The sequence below is a fragment of the Solea senegalensis genome, linkage group LG15 (assembly GCF_019176455.1).
Source record: "Solea senegalensis isolate Sse05_10M linkage group LG15, IFAPA_SoseM_1, whole genome shotgun sequence".
In the NCBI taxonomy this organism is placed as follows: domain Eukaryota; kingdom Metazoa; phylum Chordata; class Actinopteri; order Pleuronectiformes; family Soleidae; genus Solea; species Solea senegalensis.
In genome coordinates, this window is record NC_058035.1 from 10515482 (window position 1) to 10533773 (window position 18292).

The 18292-nt window shown below is 43.7% G+C and overlaps 1 protein-coding gene across 6 annotated transcripts in view; it reads right to left on the reverse strand.

Annotated features, from left to right (window-relative positions):
- Positions 1 to 1187: 1187 nt before the first annotated feature.
- The window catches only part of LOC122781430 (signal-induced proliferation-associated 1-like protein 2), an 80034-nt gene continuing 62929 nt past the window's right edge, over positions 1188 to 18292 (reverse strand). Inside the window, exons 14-22 of one of the 6 annotated variants that reach the window (XM_044045070.1) lie at positions 17273 to 17646; positions 15320 to 15574; positions 13690 to 13743; positions 12185 to 12323; positions 8038 to 8260; positions 6569 to 6700; positions 4126 to 4243; positions 2673 to 2751; positions 1188 to 2290 (exon numbers count right to left, since the gene is read on the reverse strand). In XM_044045070.1, the coding sequence (XP_043901005.1) occupies positions 2144 to 2290; positions 2673 to 2751; positions 4126 to 4243; positions 6569 to 6700; positions 8038 to 8260; positions 12185 to 12323; positions 13690 to 13743; positions 15320 to 15574; positions 17273 to 17646 (1521 nt within the window). In that variant the 3' untranslated portion in view covers positions 1188 to 2143. Of the gene's footprint in view, positions 2291 to 2672; positions 2755 to 4125; positions 4244 to 6568; positions 6701 to 8037; positions 8261 to 12184; positions 12324 to 13689; positions 13744 to 15319; positions 15575 to 17272; positions 17647 to 18292 lie in introns of those variants that run through there. The other 5 variants (XM_044045069.1, XM_044045071.1, XM_044045072.1 and 2 more) reach the window with 5 other exon arrangements.

Below are 18292 nucleotides of genomic sequence, written 5' to 3' on the forward strand. Positions count from 1 at the left end.
AGTCAAGTGATTATCAACGTTGATACTGATTGATTTGGAAAAAAAACGGTTTTGAAGATGTATGTGAAATATAGGAATTCTGATATTGTTGTTTCACGGTAAGGGATGACTTTATCGTTCACACATGAGGCAAAGTGGGGGGGTTAGAGTTAAGCGAACAATAAGACTGGCTTAAAAATCAATTCAAGGAAGCAATATGAATCTTAGATATCTTGGACACATGCAGCAGCTTGACCAGAAACCAAATATACCACAAGATTAGACAATGCTCAGTATCTGTAGAAGGCGAGATATTAAATTACTGCAATTGCAGACTGAGCATTTAAAAACCTACGACTCGAATGTCTCGTTAAAATGATTTCTTTCTTATAGGAAGCAAAGACACCAGAAAATATTCACATTATAGAAGGTGAAAGCTCTGAAAGCTTGTTTTAAAAAACATGAACACAGACAAGCATAATAAAAACAATACAATTACTTTTTCTTTCTTTTTTTTACAACTACATTTATTTAGAAAAAAAAAAGAACAAAAACAACACAAAAGCAACCAGTGTCCCACCAGGGATGAGACAGTTTATGGAGGGAGACATTTTTAAAAGCATACAAACCAGCAAACTGTATTCTAGCAGCATCCAAATGTTGGAATCTCCAAAAACATCATTTATATATTTAAATATATATCTTTTTTTTTGCCCTGGCAAGCTACACACTTTACAACATACACAGAGCTTTATGTCTCCTTAGTGCAGAAAAAGAAAAAAACAACCCAAAAGAACTCAAAACAAATACCTTTAATAAAATAAACAACTTTAGGTTAAATAAGCTTAAATAATAGTGTTAAATACAAGACACTTCTGTGGCAGATATGTACAGAAATTAACACATTTGGCATTGTAAGTGTGGTTCACTGGCGCTCGCTCTAATGCTCTAGAAACCACTGCATAAGAACACAATTTGCTGTGAAACTAACCCCCAACACACACACACACACGCACACACACACACACACACACGCGCACACACGATTTTGTAACAGTGAGCCACAGACAAGGCTTGTGTTTTAAAACAACTAAAAGCAAAGAGAAACAATCCATTTACAACTAAGAGTTTTAGGCACAGTCTCTTCCTGTCTTATAAATACATGTCAAATACAACTGCTTCTCAACAGGAACTCTTAACGTTTGTGCTAACTTACTTATTTTTTTTTGTTTTTTCTTTAACACAGTTTTATAACTACCACTTTGTTATTGCTAGGACATCGTGACAGTGAAAGTACTGACAGAACGTGTTTTGTAGGGGAAAAAGCACCTCGGAAACACCAGAATGACTGCCATGTGACCCTACGATACGACACGGAGGAAACGAAAACGTGGAATAAGTTGAAAAGCAAAAAAAAAAAAGGCCCAAAAAACATCAAACCTCGAAACTGTTGTGACTTTGGGAATCCAGAGAAGAGAAAAGAAAAGGGTCTCGAGTTGAGCTACATTCATAGTCCCCCACACACACAGTACGCTTCACGACCGACACATGTGGATTCCTCTTGGTGCAAGCAGACAGTAAGTACCACTTCATTACGTCCAATACATTCCTCCCCTCCCCTCCCTTCCCCTCCGCACCCCACTCCCTACTTTCCTTTGTCCATGAAAGGCGGCACAGAAACAGCTGTGTGACATTGTGCGCAGTAAGAGACAGTACAGCTGAGCATACAGTACAGTAGACTGACGTGACACACGTAGGTAGATTATATGTTGACTACAGTAAATGAGCATTACATTCCACTACTGTAAGAAGATCCAAGGGACGCAAGCGTACGGGGGGCGTTTCTCAGAATCTTTCCAGCACTGGATGTGACGATGTTTCCCTCGAGTCTTGTTTTCCCGCGTGGAGAATCAGCACTGTACTGCCAACGGAGGAGGATCACAAAGCTAAGGTCCAGATCAGAGTTTAGAATCGCTCCATACATGGCTGCATGACTGTCTCCTAAGCTTATTTATGAAAGTCTTAATTGCTCTGGGGACTAGTAATATATTTTTTAGATTTTTAGGTTGCATGTGGATCATCTGGGAGTCTTAAGTCGGAGTTGAGTGGGAGCCCAGCTGGAGTGAAGACCATCTTTCTTTCTCTTTCTCTCTCTCTCTCTCTTTCAAGGCTTCTTATCAATGCTGTGAAAAAACCATTCTGTGAACTTCCTGAGCTGAGCCGCCGCCGTCTGGCTCTCCTCCTGCAGTCGCATATTGTCCTGTCTCAGGTGTTGCACTTCCTCCTGCAACATCGCCTTGTCCTCTTTCTCCTGAAAACACCAACACACACACACACACACACAATCAACGCAGGGACAAAAATAAATGGACACAAAAGGGGGGTGGGGTCAACAAAAGACACTGCTATTACAAGAACATCCGTCTTTCATCGGTGCCGCGTAAAAAGCGGCGCATTAACATGGTAAAGCAGCCTTTTATCTGCCATTATAAAAGTGCATTTCCTCTCACATTAGCGGAGGTGGAGAAACACCAGGCTGGGACACAATAAGGAAAGGAAACAGGATATTGAATTAAGTGGATGAGTTTATATTACGCAGACCTTAGGGCTCGTTCTCCGAGCTGTGTGACGCTGATGTGCCTGATAAGGACGTCGTCAAGACATTTATTTGACATATATCGACGTGGACTTACCTTCAGCAGGTCATTCTGCAGCTGCCGGAGAATCACCTCCAACTGGTTGACTTTGCCCGTTAGCGTGGATGGGGATCTGCTGCTGGGGAGCACAGCATGAGCTGTTGTTAGGACTCATATTTATAACATTAAAAAAAACAGAAGCTGATAATTGTATCTCTCTTTTAAACATAGGTTTTATGGTCTCTTTTGTCCTTAATTGTGATAAATGTTAAGGTCATAATCTACCATTAACAATACACCTGTATATTTGCATGAAGTTACATATGACTGGGTTTCTGGTGTGTGACTGAGCCTGATGACTGTCTGACTTGTTTCTGTAACACGATGCTGAGCTAAGTTTAACTTTATTTGTCTTAGTTTTATTATGTTTCGTATTGGTGGAGAACTGTAACTATTTTCTGTAACACGTTTCCTGGAGAATGCCACTTTTTCAGCTTCTGGATGGCTTTAAAGAAATTCAATTTAATGTTCTCATGCATAGGGATGGGAATCAGTATCAGTCAGTATCGTAAAAATGTTAATAAAAAGTCATGTTTGGGTTGTTTCTTTCTTCTTTTTGGGAGAACAAATATTTGTTCCACAGTTGGAGAATGATGTCTTTGAAATGTGTTGCTAACAGCTTCATAGTTCATAAATGGTCTGCAATGACTGTATCAGACTAATATTGGTTTGTGATATCGGTGTCGGACACACACAAAAAGTGTTATCGTGGAGTCTCGTGGAGCCTCGTGGAGCTTATATTGTACCTTTTATTTTCTATTGTGAATAAATAAATACAATATAATTCATTACGCTGCTGGTCCATCTGCCCAGATCTACCTCTACAGCTATAAATCACTTTGCAAAGATCTTAGAAGCAGATTCACCAAATAAATGTGTACTAATACTAAACTAAGTGGTTCCTGGGGTGAGACAAAGGTTATCATAATAAGTCCCTCGTTCCGAGCCAATGGACAACAGTCATTTTCATCATAGAGAAGTGTTTGATTGTCAGATGTAAACAGTGTGTGCCAAATGTTACACCATCCAAAACAGGTTTGGCTGACGTTTCTGGACATTTTCCAAGTCACATAAAGAGAGACGGAGCGGCTGATGTTAGATTAAAACTCTCTTAAACAAACACTGAGAGTGTTATGACTCTCAAGTCTCGCGCAGGTTGTTGTTTGTATGCAGTCGTCTAGACAGGTTGATCCACACCCTGCACCTTTGTGCCTTTTAGTTAAGATGATAATACACCACCACCACCACAGCTCCAGAGATACAGGAGCAGATTTGTGCACACTGCTTCGTCATGTGGAGAAATCTACTTGACAGGCTTGTTGTTGAGGTGCGGTTGCTAAGCTATGATTTGACAATCACTATTTGGGAGCGGGGGAGGTTGAAGAGTCAATTATTCACTTGATACTGAAGCATTGGTGCTTGTGTGTTTGTGTTTGTCTGTAAAGCCTACTCTGCTTCCAGTGCTGCTCCCTCCGCTTCCACCACTCGTCTGGTCAGCTCTCTGGAGATCTGCAAAGCCTCGGCGCGCTGCATGTCCGTCATGGTGCAGAAAGACGCCACGCGCTGATCTGAAGACAGAACGGGTGACACGACACGTTGTAATTCTCCCCTTCACATCAGAAACCCGGAAACTGGTTTAGAAATCTATTTCCTGGTGACATGCAACTAAAATAGAGCAGAATGACACATACGCAGGCAAGCATTCCTGACAGAACGGGCTGATTCATCCATGATTTGCATGAATGAATTGAAGAACAACCTAAGGCAGTCCTACCGTGCTGAACTACCCAGACAATAAGGAACAAGCTGGCAAACAGCATTTTTTCTGACTTTCATAGATAAAGTAAGTCCCTTTGGGTGTTGCTCTGGTGCTCTCATCCCTCTGAGTTTCCTTTGACAGCTGTTTGGCTCTTAATGGGCCGAATCCCAAAGAGCTGTAAGGCACCAGTCATGCTTGTTTTACCATATCAGGCCCTTAAGCTTGCACAGAGCCCCATGGAAAACTCAAACTTGGCATGTTATGCTTCAGGACTGCTCAGTTTAGAGGCGTAATGCTCTTTTCTTTAGAATCCACTCTCTTTCAAACCCTTGGTCTGAGACTAAAGATAGGAGGATCTGCATATTAATAGAAAAGATTAAGGAAACCCTCCCATTAATTTAGCCCCAAATGAAAGCTAATCCACTCCAAGACAAAAGCGGATGCAGCCCAGAGTTGTTTGCTCAGATGAGGCACGGACGGGAGGCCAAGCTTTCATTTACATATGAATGAACATTTTCATCATATTTGATGGCTGCATCAGAAAGATTAAAGACTTTGAGGAAAGCAGTGATGAGCACAGGGTGGCAGCTCTGTCATATTTGCGTGACCCAGTGTTTTCCACAGATTTTGATTTTGTGGACAAAAGGCTAGAGAGAAAAATAAATAAATAAAAAATCAGGCACAAAAAGATTACACTCCGGAGAAACGATGACAACTCATGTGAGTGAACATGCTGTGTTGCATTTACTTGGAAGGATAATTTAAAAAAACAAAAAAATCCTGTTGTTTACAAAAAGAGCTTGAAGTTATTGCATGAAAAGCCTTTAGTTGCTGAGCCCATTTTAATTCCATTTGATTCTACTTTCACGAGTGAGGCGAGCACAGTGTTTGATTTTCTTCTGGATGCTGCGAGCCAATCCAAACTGTCTTCCTCCATCGTGAATGTGAACTGTCTCTAAGGACAGACACCACCAAGGTGGTGAATACAACAAATGCTTTGCATCTCTGCCAACCTCTTTCCCTCCTGCCTGTAAACAGAGATGGTTAAACATACATTGCACAATGGCAGCCTGGAGCCACTTTCTGCTCGGCAACAAGCCTCCAGCGTACACAGCGCTTTACTGCGTCTGACGTGACAACTGCCTTCCTGCTGCCAGTCAGAGTCTGCATCATCTTCACTGACTCCACTCCTATTAAATGATATGCTGCAGGCAATGCAGCAAGAAATGCATCAAAGAGGAAACTGCAGGATTCCTTAATTATCACAAATGACTGGTCACATGCTACAGTGCCTGCTCACTGGTCCTGGTGTCAGGTGGAGTTCAAGAGGAAAGAAACCTGAGGCATGTGATCATAGATTTCGTGATAGATGGAGGATACATGAGCATGAGAGTGGTCCAAAAAGGACTTTGCCTTTAAAATAAATAAATAAATAAATGTAATGATGCTGATCATGAAGTGGTAAACGTTTTCAAAGATAGAGACTTGAAATAACATCTGTCATCACTCGTCCCAGAGTCAGTTTCCACCAAAAACAAATACTCTAAATAAGCCATTCAGGTATTACACAAGTAAAAACGGTACATTTAAAAAATTATAATATATATCTGATGCTTTGGGACAGATGGACTGTCTGTATTCTGTATTATATAAAGAGAGAAAATTCCATCTCTAATGAATATTCCGATTTGGATAAAAGGCTTAGACGGGACCTGAAATCCCCCTCAGACTCCTAACCCAAGAGTTTAACGGCACAAGACACAGCTCTAAAAAAAATCTCTCTGCAAGTGGTGACTTGCTGGCTTTATGGTGTGAATATTGGCTCCATGTCTGTGCTGAAAAATGACGGCTACATTTTCCAAGGTACAGAGCTTGATGGGAATCACAATGGAGCTTAGAGCAGAGGAGCAAAAAGCAGATGGATTCCCAAAGGTCACCTGCTACAGCACTTAAGAGACACTAGAAGAAACACACAGCGCACACAAACTTCACATGCAAGCCAGAGAGCCCTTGAAGATTACACACACACACACACACACACACACACACACACAGATGCACATGTGCTAAGCAGCCAGGACAGTTAGGCGGAGGGGTTGAACAAGGTGCCCGCAGCTTCAGCCAGGCTGGTTACCTTCAAAGGCTCGTGCTGCATCAACCAGGTGGGACCAGTCCAGGCCTGAGGCAGTGTCTGGGAGAGGCATGAGGCCTGGGTCGCTGAACTTGGACCTGTCCGCCAAGGAGCCGTCAGAGAACCAAAACTCATCTGCAGAGACAGGCAGGCACTCGGATCAATGTCTGGGCCTGGCCTGACTTTAAGGACCAATCTGGGCGGTCCATCAGTTTGCATCAGACAAAAGGGTTTGGCAGAATAGAGACGCTTAGAGGGGGAAGGCAGAGGTTTTATTTGAACTTTTATTTGTACACACTGCAGTTTGTCCTTGCTCACTAGTAACTCCATCCCAGTCAAACCCTCACCTCAGTCCAACTCTAATCCAGATGCTCCTAAATCCTCCTTTCGGTTGTAAGCAATTTAACTTTCAAAAGACTTGATCAGTGTGACAGCCAGCATGACAGATAACATTACTTTTTCTGCATTGCACACACGAGGCACAGTCTGAGAGGCAATAAATGACTTGTCTAACTGAATGTCTTCATGTTTCAATCAATGGCTCCTTTGCATCCTCCTTTACTCCCTCTCTGTCCTGAAAGACAGGAGACGCGATAAACAAGCTGCCAGTCTTCAGAGGGGCGTTCAGAAACACCGCCGAGTGGAGAAGCTGAGAGTAAAGCGCTTGAGGTGACGCTGACACTCTGCTTTCAATTTATCCAGCATCTCCGGGCTTAAGTGATTCACTGTTTACCAAACCGGGCTGTTCCAGTAAGCCTGTGTGCTCATCTACCCTTCAAAACAATCAGGAATCCATCAGGTTGACAGCCAGAAGAGACTACAGAGAGAAACATCTTTCCAAAAGCCATTTCCTCTCTCATGACGGTAGCCAGAGACGGGTGAGGAAAAAGTATGATAATGACATAGGAGGGAAGGAGAAGGGAGCCAGGCAGCAACTGATGAATGAATGAAACATTATGTATGACAGACACTGTGACACTCCTGATGGAAAAATAGGTATGTTCATGTCAGAGATCTGAAAGACCTGCAGCGGGCACAGGCAGGACACATCATACCTCTCATTGCCAAGACACATTCAGCTGATGCTGGCAGAACAGTGGATAGGGAATACTCGCCAGCAGTGGCAGGTGTCTGCTTAATGCAGATGGAGCGACATGCCCCCTGCAATCTGCACGACACTTCACCCAATTCGAATTAGTTGGCTATATTGTAAGAGTGTTCACCAGTTGTGCTAATGATATTTACAACCCAAGTGGCTCTTCAAACGAGTATCTATATCCTGGCTCTTGTGCCAGAGAAGAGGGGTGATAATCCAAGAACAACATGCAGAGGAAGTCTGTGGCATTTTAACGAGACGGTTCACAATTATCTTCCTCTTCTCATCTCGTCTCAGCAGCAGCTTTGGTTGAATCAAATATTGCACATGCTTGTGCACCAGCCAGACTAGTGACAATTCTACCGTCTGTACTTACTTCTTAGGTTGGATGCGCCCTGGTTGTGGATCATGCGTGGCGGCAGTGTGCTGTGGTAAGGTGGGGTGGTGCTGAACAGGATGTCATTAGGCATGGCTTGGTCCAGCATGGAGCTGTGCGAGCTGGTGTAGGACGAACCCTTGCGGTTACTACTACACACACTCTCATCTGACAGCGTCCGGTACAAGGAGCGTCTGGGTGACAAATTGCCAACTGCTGACACCTGAGAGATGGAAAAGGATAAGAGATGTCAAGAGATGGTTACAATAATACGAAGGAGCCGGATGACCTCCAAACCCACTGACTGCACCTTTCCTGCCTTAAAGCCGCACGGCAGCTTTATATGAGCGACCAGTTGAAGGGACCGGCGTCAGGAATCAATTACAGTCTATGTTGTCAGGAAAATGCAGATGGATTGAACACAGCTGGAGAGTGTCTGGTGGAGTGGGGGGAATAGGGAACACGGCTATTGAAGGTGGTGGCAGAGGTCACTGTGCTGAGACAGCCAACAGACACTGAGCCTAATGTCAGACACTGTAAAAACCAGAGTACACGATGTAGCTGCCACAATACAAGATGGAAAGAAATGTTGTCAGTGCAAGCACAGCCAGAGGAGTCTTTAAAATACTAACACAGCAAACTACACACTTGCTTCTACATCCGACTGAAAGCAGACACAGTAAGTGGCCTCTTGAAAGGCCACAGTGGCTGTGACTGAGCATGGCTATCTACAGTACATCAAAGTCAGTCTGCACCCTTTTATTCATATACGTTAGGTGTGGACAATAAAGCCAAAAAAAAGTCAATAATTATGGTCATTTCTTATGATTCTATGATCCCATTTTGAAGTAAAATGCACAAACATTATATTAATATCCATTATCCAATATCCTCTGTCATATTGCTATTAAAGAAAATTTGTATAGCAATATATATATGTTGTTATTGAATTATTGTCCAGTCTTAGTACGAGTTTGTTTCTGTGTTCTTGCAGCGTCGAGTCACAACATAGCATGTAAGGGAATGGAAAAAGGCAAGTTGAAAAAAAATTGAAACTGCCCTTTAACTAAACTCCAGCATAAGGGAGGCTCAGAACAAGTTTGCATGTTTACAAGCCGAAATAAATCCAATGAGGACAAATCTGTGAAGCTGTGCTTATGAAGTTCTCATTAATATTGGATGTGCACATTGTGAATGCTCCAGAGAACGGCAGCACTGTGAGGGATGTCTTCTGACAACGGGAAGAGGCCGCGTGGATACTTGAGTTTCACGACCGTGGCGATAGTTTTCACAGAGGACCTCTTGTTTAAACACACAAAACCACAAACACCAATCCCATCCATCATTGTGCTGTTTAGCTCACATAAATATTGCTGGAGTGACATCAAAAGTGACCACAAATGATATGCGGGGCAGTTGGCAAGATGGGTAAATGTCTGCCTTTGGCTTCCCAGCTGTGACCAACGTTAGTCTGGTATCCCCACAAGCCAACACCCAGCCATCTCCATTTCAAAGACGCACAAATCGCATGGTGAGAATTTAACAAACATGTAGTATAAAGACAAACACTGGGATTCAGCGTTCATACACAACATATTTGACTTAACATGGTCGCCTCTTATTGCTGGTCTTCCCACCCAGCTTTACAAGATTAGAGCCTATAAGGTTCTCACTCATCATTTAAACGGGATTTGCTGCACTTCTATAGAAAGCAAAAATTGCAGATTTAGGGCTTCTGTAAATTGAGTCATGGTAAATGAAAGCATTTGCGATAGAGCTTAGTGTTTTTCAGAAACATGAGGGGAGAGGAATTTTTTATCTCAAGTACAAAATAAGGCTCTCTGAACACATACTGGCACGGGTTAACACAGCCTGCTGTGCACAATACGCACAGAATATTGAGTTAATTAAACCTGCAAGATTATGGATTATTTTAACGTGTCTAAAATGCACCTCGGCTGGCAACAGGCTCAACCTGAAATAACCTTTAATCTGGTATTCTTCTGTACAACAGCAACACTCTTATCAATCCAGGCAGCAGTGACACATCCACTGAGATTTCTCCTGATTTCCCCAGACTTCTTCCCTGCTGCACACATTGAACAAAAACAACCAGCTTTGACGTGCCACATGGGAGGATGTGTTGGACAACCACCTTTTCAAATGCTTTTTTTTTTTTTTTCTTTCCCACAGGAGGTTCAAAGAGGAATGCTGTGGGAGAATAAGCTGTGAGCGGCCTTTCCTTTACGTCAGCCACACAATAGTCTGCCTGTCTGTGGAAGGGCGTCCCAGCGGACACTGCAGCTGGCAAGGAAAGTCTCCCTGCACCTGCTCACCCACACAAAGAATGACAAAGGGTGACTACTGAACTAACTCACACATTAACCTTTACTGTATACTCTCTTTAATTACTCGGGAGACTAAAGTCAGTCAGATTGCATTAAATCAGAGATAAATCAATGACGTTTCCAACATTGTCATTACTGTAATTTGATTCCTAGCTGATGATTGAAAACATGCAGCCCCAGTGAAGCTGCTCCCAGAAAAGAACAGTATGTGTGTTCATTGATATCAGATGTGTATATGGTTGTGTATGGCATTGTGCCCTCCCACATGGATCTCTCTCCCAGATTGCTTTTCCACACACGCCGCATTATTGCACCGAAACAGACGGGAGAGTGCGATTACAACAAAGACCATACTGCCCTTTGAATCCGACAGGCAGCATCCAGCACCTTTGTACTGGTTACTGCGCGTTCCTTCTCTGTGGGAAACACAACAGAGCTGAATGAAGGGAAATCACAAATCAGGCCTGATACACTCACTCAGACTTGGGCCGACATTGCCTGTTCTCTTATAAGCATGACATTTTATATACTGTGAACAACAGTGCATGACAGCAAGACAAACTAATCAGTGCAGTGTGCTGCTTCATGTCACGGACACAGGCCCGGATGTGCCAGAGCACATGCTAGTCTTCTCAGGGGATGCAGCGCATTTGTATTAGAATTGAGCATCATCCAAAAATAGTCCATTTGTAGGTCTCCCGGGTCTCTTCCTTGCAGATAATGGATGGGGGATGAGGGATGTGGGACGGGAACTCAAAATGCAATTAATAGAGTCTGCAGGACCCGAGATCATCAAACATCGATGCACTCTCCGCAACTTCCTGCCTTTAATCCATGACATCCTGACTGATCAAACTCCGGTCCATTATAAATTAAATTAACCGAACACTCAGTACAAGTCAGTTGGGAATGAAAGAGTCATGTGTTGGGAGAGACATGAACTATTGGTCCTGGTGCTCAGCAGCAGCAGCAGCAGCAGGGCTGCAGATAAGAAGCAGCAGATGTTTGTCTGCTTTTACTTGCTTCCTAGCAAGAGGTTACCTGCTCTGATCCTGGCCTTGAATATAAAACGGCTGTTAGTCAGCAAGAGGAGATAGCTGTGGGGTCCTTACAGTGACGTGACAGCGTGCTTTCAATCATTGCTGCGCAGAATCAGTAGGTTTTTCCTACGCTTGTTCAAAAAATGTGCATGATCATATAATAATGTTTTGTTTACAAAGACAGTTTGTTTTTTTCCCTCCATCAGTCACTGTTATCGACTCAGTGGACGTGTTAGTTCGCTGGCGGCAACTGATGCACTGCCAGCGCATGTCGTTCTGTTCAGATGAGCAGAGTGACTGACTTCACAGCTGACTTTATGATTTAGATGTGGTCAGATTAGTTCATTTGTGTTTCCTCTCGACCTGTACTGTCAAGAAGCAGGAAAGACCATTTTTTTATTAATAATATATAATGTATCGATCTGGCTAACCCCAGTAATTATCTTTCAACCTCCAAATGGATGGTGATTCAACAAAAACTGTGGTGTGTAACGACTGACACAGTGCTGATTAAGCCCGTCAGCGCCGCACCTCTCTCACTGTGTTTCTCAGTAAAGGGGTGTTTAAATCTCTTGTTGCCCTTTGGACACACATTTACTCCCTCAGTCAGATCTCAGACAGAACCCGTTTTCAGATAAATGCATACAAATAATCGTCACGTTCACAAAAGACCAAACTGAGGCAGAATAACAACATTATTAACAACAAAAATCAGCAAAAGTTACAGAGTAGTTTGTCATCCAGTCACAATGACCTCACCTTCCGAGACCTGTCCTCTCCCGGAGGGCTGTCAGGCAGCATCATTTTAAGGTATTCTTCTTTTGAGAGTCTCTGCAGTGACTCTCCATCCTGCTCAGCTGCCTGGAGCCGGCAGGCCGCCTCCTGTGCATACAGCTGTCTGTGGAAAATACAGAAAGCACAGAAGAGCAGAGCACGTCAGAATAATCACAAGATGCAATCTGCAAGGGAGGCCTTAAGCCATCGCAGCTTGGATTGAAAGGTGGCCCCTGCTATTTAGAAGATAATGCCATTATCAGACAAAGGGGTTTAGGTGAACTCTGTCTTAGCATGCCAACAACAGGTGCCTCCCTGTACATTGCAAGTCAGGTGATCGTGGGGTAACAGGGTTGGACAGGGAGCTAGGGAGAAAAAGCATTTCCGACATCACAATGTTACATGTCTCGGTGTTAAAACTAGGATTAAAAAGACTGCGAAGGACATAGCCAAACACTGCAAGAGGGAGAAAAGGTGGAGCTAAAGAGGTGTTCATGACAGATTAAACATTCAAAGCCACAACAGTGAAGGGAGGACGCGGCCGACCTGGCTGCTGAAGTCATGTGGCTGTGAGACCTCTGCTTTTAGTGAGCTGTCTGTGAGCACGACACACTGAGTGATGTTGGCAGGGTGCGAGATGGCCACGGGGGGACACACTAGACGGTGAGATGATGGGACAGCCTGGCTTTGATGGTTACCTAGAGACACTATTGCTCAGAGTGTCCCCAGTTTAAGCCTTTGGCACCATGGTAACCAAGCCCTAAATACATAGATGGGTATTGCCAGAAGCATTCTGACGGATCTATGAGATTTCTGGCTCAAAAACAATTACTCTGTTCTCCAGGCTAACTGTTCTGTTTATTCACCGCTTGGGTGTTAAAAGTCCCTCTGTTATTGTACAATTTGTTTAGAATCACTCTGTGATTAAGGGGAGAGTGGAACAATGAAAAGGTCATGACTTATGAAATTAAATATCATTTCTGTTTCAAATAATATGGAAAGTTATGATATACCTAATTATGCTACTTCACTTGCCAATGGTGGCAGAAAATAAAGAACAAACTGCATTAGAGGTGAGGTAAGTGTAATTACAACATCCCTGATTAGAGAAAATGCTCACAAAACACAGATTAAATAATTTGTAACTGGGTAACTGCATCAAATGCAAATAATTTGATAATATCCCCCTTGAGTATACTCATTTTCGCTTTTAATTTTGCTGTAATTTCAGAAATGTGCTTATATCTTTATCAAGAGAGAGGCTGAATCAGGGTCTGACAGACAGAACAGACGATCCTGTGGGAGATAAAGCAGAAATGTCACAGCCACTGAGCCACAGCTGGCCGCCTTCCACTGTCAGCATGTGCCACATGGCAGGGCCAGCACATTGCAGAGGAATAGGGTGGTGGTGGTCTTGGGACACGGGAGGGGTGTGGAGGGTGGACTGGGTCAGATCAGGGCCACTGGGTTCACTTTAAGTGACTTTGTACCTTGAACGCTCGTGTAGCATTTTGAGAAGGAAGGCTAACAAGCTCTCCGCTCCTCTGGAACAAGAAGCAGAGGCGAGAAAGAAAGAGCTGAGAGTTAGAGGCATTTTTACAAATCCAGCGTTACATGCAGTGTCCAGGGGGAGGGAGGGAGGGAGAGAGGGGGGAGAACTTCATTATGTTAGAACAATATCTGTGTGTATCATTAGAACATTCATCACGAGGCACTGTTATGTAAGATGAAATAAAACTGTAGGAATATATAAACAAACAATGGGGAAAGATAACTTGATTATGGAGTTTTTTCATAAGTTGGCAGAAAATGACTTCAGTGCATGTGATCAATCACACAAGCCTTAAGTGGCAAATTTCATAGCCTGAATGAAATTACTTGGGAGGAAGAGCCAGGGGTTTTTACCGGGGCAAACTGCACATTCTTTCCTCACAAATATGCCCCAAGCACGCTCACACATACAACCTGCACTCACACACACAAACACACACAAGTCAAAGCTGGGTACAATAAACCATTTAATCATGAAACAGATGCAGTCGGTCATCTGTGCTCATATCAAGTCGGGAGTCTACGTTCTGAACCTAGCTGTGCTGTTGTACTGCTATATTTCTGCAAGGCACAGTGTGGCTGATGTCTTTGCTCTGTAGATTAGATGCTGATCTGGTAGCGGCTCAGCACAAAAATCCACAGGGACAGGGCTTCACAGGAGCAATCAATAACCACAAGTGACATGTGCCAAGTGTATTATGTCAGCAGCTTCATTGAGCTTATTTATTTTGTGGTTGTCAGTTTCAATCACGGCCAGTTAATGCACTCTGGGTGGGCTGATGGAGGGACACTTGTACTGGAATGGGTTTTGCACAAGTGCAATAGTGAGTCTGTAAGGAAACAGCTCGACACAGAGAGAAACTTACATTCATTCATTCACCCATTCATCTTCTACCGCTTTATCCTCCACAATGAGGGTCACGGGGCTGCTGGTGCCAATCCAGTAGCCCAACAATTACAGAGAGACTAACAACAATTTTAGAGTGTCCAATTAACCTCTGCATGTTTCTGGACATGTGGGACGAAACCCAGAGAAACCCCGCGCACACACAAGGAAAACACGCAAACCACACACAGAAAGACCCAGACTGGGACGCGAACTAGCAACCTTCTTGTTGTGAGAGAAACTGTTTTTTTGTTTTTTTTAAGTCATTTGCTTTACCGCTGTCTGCCATAACGTCAGGGTCAAAGCTGCTGTGAAACATCAGCGTGAAGAAGGAATTATTCAGTACTAAATATGAACCAAGACTTCTCACTTCTGTTTGGTGCGCGTTCTGCTGCCGAAGCCCCAGTAACGCGCAAATACACAGGGGAACCAGACGAGAGAACAATTCCCATGATCCCATGCTTCCCATTAAAAATAGCTCTTTTGTTACTGTTTTGATTGAGAGTCCCCGAGCAGCAGAAAGTTCATACTGTGCTTGAAAGTAAACCATCTGCCAAACGGAAACCAAACTGCACTAAGTCCAGCTCTGTTGAGGTGATAGAAATGTGCAAACACACATCCACACCCCACACACATACACCCCACACACACACCCACACTCACACACACACACACACACTCACCCACACTCTGAAATGTTGGGAGGTCCCTCAGTGACTTGGGCTTCATCATCATCATCATCATCATCATCAGTCCTCTTCATACCCACTGGCAGTTCAGGCTCTGGCAGTGTCTGTCCACAGGCCTCTGAAACAGGCCCCTGCTCTGGCTCTGGCCCTGAATTGCTGGTCTGAGGAATGGTGTACACCTTGGAGGAGTCAGCTGACACACAGTATCTGGCCCCACGGGCGAGTGGACTGCCAGAATGGTGTGAGCCACTAATCAGACAGCAAGAAAACAACAACAACAAAAGCATAATGTAACTCAAAAATGAATGAATGAATGAATAAATTCAAAAAACAGACAAAAAAATATGAAAATATAAGAAGCAAAACAAAGTATTGAGAATGAAAAATGAGGAAAAACCACTAGCAGAAGCGGCTAGTTTCCAGGTTGAGAAATGGGGATGATTTTAAACTCAAAAATAATTCGCCGGAGCTTAGCACTGCTGTTGACTCATGGTGACATAATTCATTTTTCCGTCCACATATAAGCGTATTCCAGCTAATCTGCCTCTAGCCTACATTGGAATATGACTCACATCCAGTCTATATGAGTGTGTCTGCTCCTGCTGCACTTTGTCCTTTCACGATTTAGTCAAATATCACCTGACAGGATAGATTAGGTCACTGACCATAGGTCAGTGCATTAAAATCAAAAAAACATTATATTTTTCCACCGATTGGTTTCAGTCCACTATATGTGATATTTCAGTTGATAAAGATACTTCTTTCTGTTGGGATGCATTTGTGTACACCATACCACAAACTGTATCTGATGTTTTTGTCACTTGCAAATTTTAGGCGCTCACGATGGGAAGCTGATCTCCACCCGGGCCACACCCCACAAATTGTGCTCCTACTGTTTCTCCGTTTGTTCGACTGACACTCAGGTGTCAAAGACCATTAAATAAAAAGGTGGGTGGCATTGGAATAGTCGAGGTGATGGCACATGCTCTTTCCTAATTTCCGACTGATATCCTTGACTGGACAGTTCTGACACCTCCCACACAGCTCAATGATCTGAACAGATTGTGGTAACATAATCCTGTGTGGCATAAATAAAAAGATACTCATTCTATTTCATAAAGACAGATTGTGAGTGGCTTCAGGGCCAACCATCTCTGACAGCCCTCCTCTTTCCCAGATGGGCCCCAGTCTGGTGAGGAGAACTTGGACTATGGCACGATGACCCCCACGTTGCTCCCACCTGATAGCAGCCCCACCCACCAGCTTCAGCACAGCTGGAGGAGTCAGGCTGTGGGTCTGGAGAGGGGGAGCTTGGAAGGGGTGAAAAGGTCAACAGCAAGAAACCATCCTTTTGTGCATGCGCGTGTTCAACAGGACAGTCAATGGATTGAAAAGGGTGGCGGTGCTGGTGTTTGTGTGAATGCACATATGCTCGTCTGAACACAGTGGATTGTGCTCCGAGCCATGTGCCCTAGAAAAAGGGGTGATTTTTACTCAGCGGGCAAATCAATGACACCAACACACAAGGATTGAGTCACAGCAGAATAAAGCAATTAACCACAGATGAAAAAACATCCAAGTTGCCAGTGCCATAAGCCACCAAATATAGGGAAATAAATACTGTGAATATTGGATTGGGTGAATATTAAAGGACATTAAGTGTCCTTGTGAGATGCCAGATCGTCACAGATTCAATGCTTGCAGGCATGGAGAGAATGCTCTCTGACTATTCAAACTCCCCCATGTGTGTTTGATTTCATTGAATGTGGTGACTGCAGAGGCATTAAAATATAATTTCATAGCCCACTGGTCATGTATGTACAGTGTTTACACACTAAGTCCATATTGTCTTTATTTTAACCCAACAGTCGGAAAAAGAAAACAAGGTAATTACACATTTAACTGGTCATTTAAATGAAATAAAACACAGCTGTTTCTGCACGATACCTTGAATGGGAAGAGATCTCACTGAGGTCTCCAATGCTGCCCTCCGTCCCATGACTAGACATAATGGCAGAAGCATAGCCCTGCGGTAAATACAGTTTCCCATGGTCCTCTTCTGATGTCCTGTCTTCATGTTGCTCCGACACCCATGGGTGTCCCTGCTCTCCCATCCTGCTCTGCAGCAGCACCCGAGCCCCAGGGGCCATGCAGGGATTAGTGTCGATGCCGCTGTCGGTAGACGCCCCTTTGATGTAAGTGAGGCCCAGCATCTCCGGGTCCATCAAGTCTCCAGAGCCAAAGTGCTTGTCATCGCTGTTACTGGAGGCGTTGCTTGATAGGGTGTTGCTACTTGAGTGGCTTGAGTTTTTATCACCCGTCTGGTACAGAGACAGAGACAGAGACAGAGACAGTGAGCAATATAATGCAGTAAATCAGAGGCCAAGCAGCAGCTGCAGATTTTTTTTTTTACGACTGTTAAAATGTTCAATACAAAAGAAAGGAGGGTTTAATCGCCACATGTTTATGTGACTGTGACTGAAGCAACAGCCATTGATACTGTCAAGCAGACAGCAACTAGGAGAATTGCAAACAGAATATACGGGAAATCCATAAAATCCATTAAAAATGGGTGTATGATATTTTTATCAACTACTTTCTTATTAGAAAGCCAGACCTCTCACTGGTTTATAGTCACCACAGAACTACACTGTCGTCTACACTGGTAGCTGGGTGTGTGAGGGCTCCAAACGTTGTTGCGGTGCTACGGTGCACATGTCTGAATTTATGTCTGAACTATGCTCAAACAATGGGGGCATCAAACTGGCCAATTTGGCAAATGTTCCCTTGGTCGCATCCAATGTGTTTGTCTTTATAAGCAGCTGCACTGACCAGATGTTTGTGGAGACTCGGGGAGGAGTTTGTATGTTGTCACTATCAAAGCCACACAGGGAAGTTTCACGTAAACCGTATCAAACACTGTGTGTGAGACTTCCCACATCCATCACACATCACTTTTACTTTTAC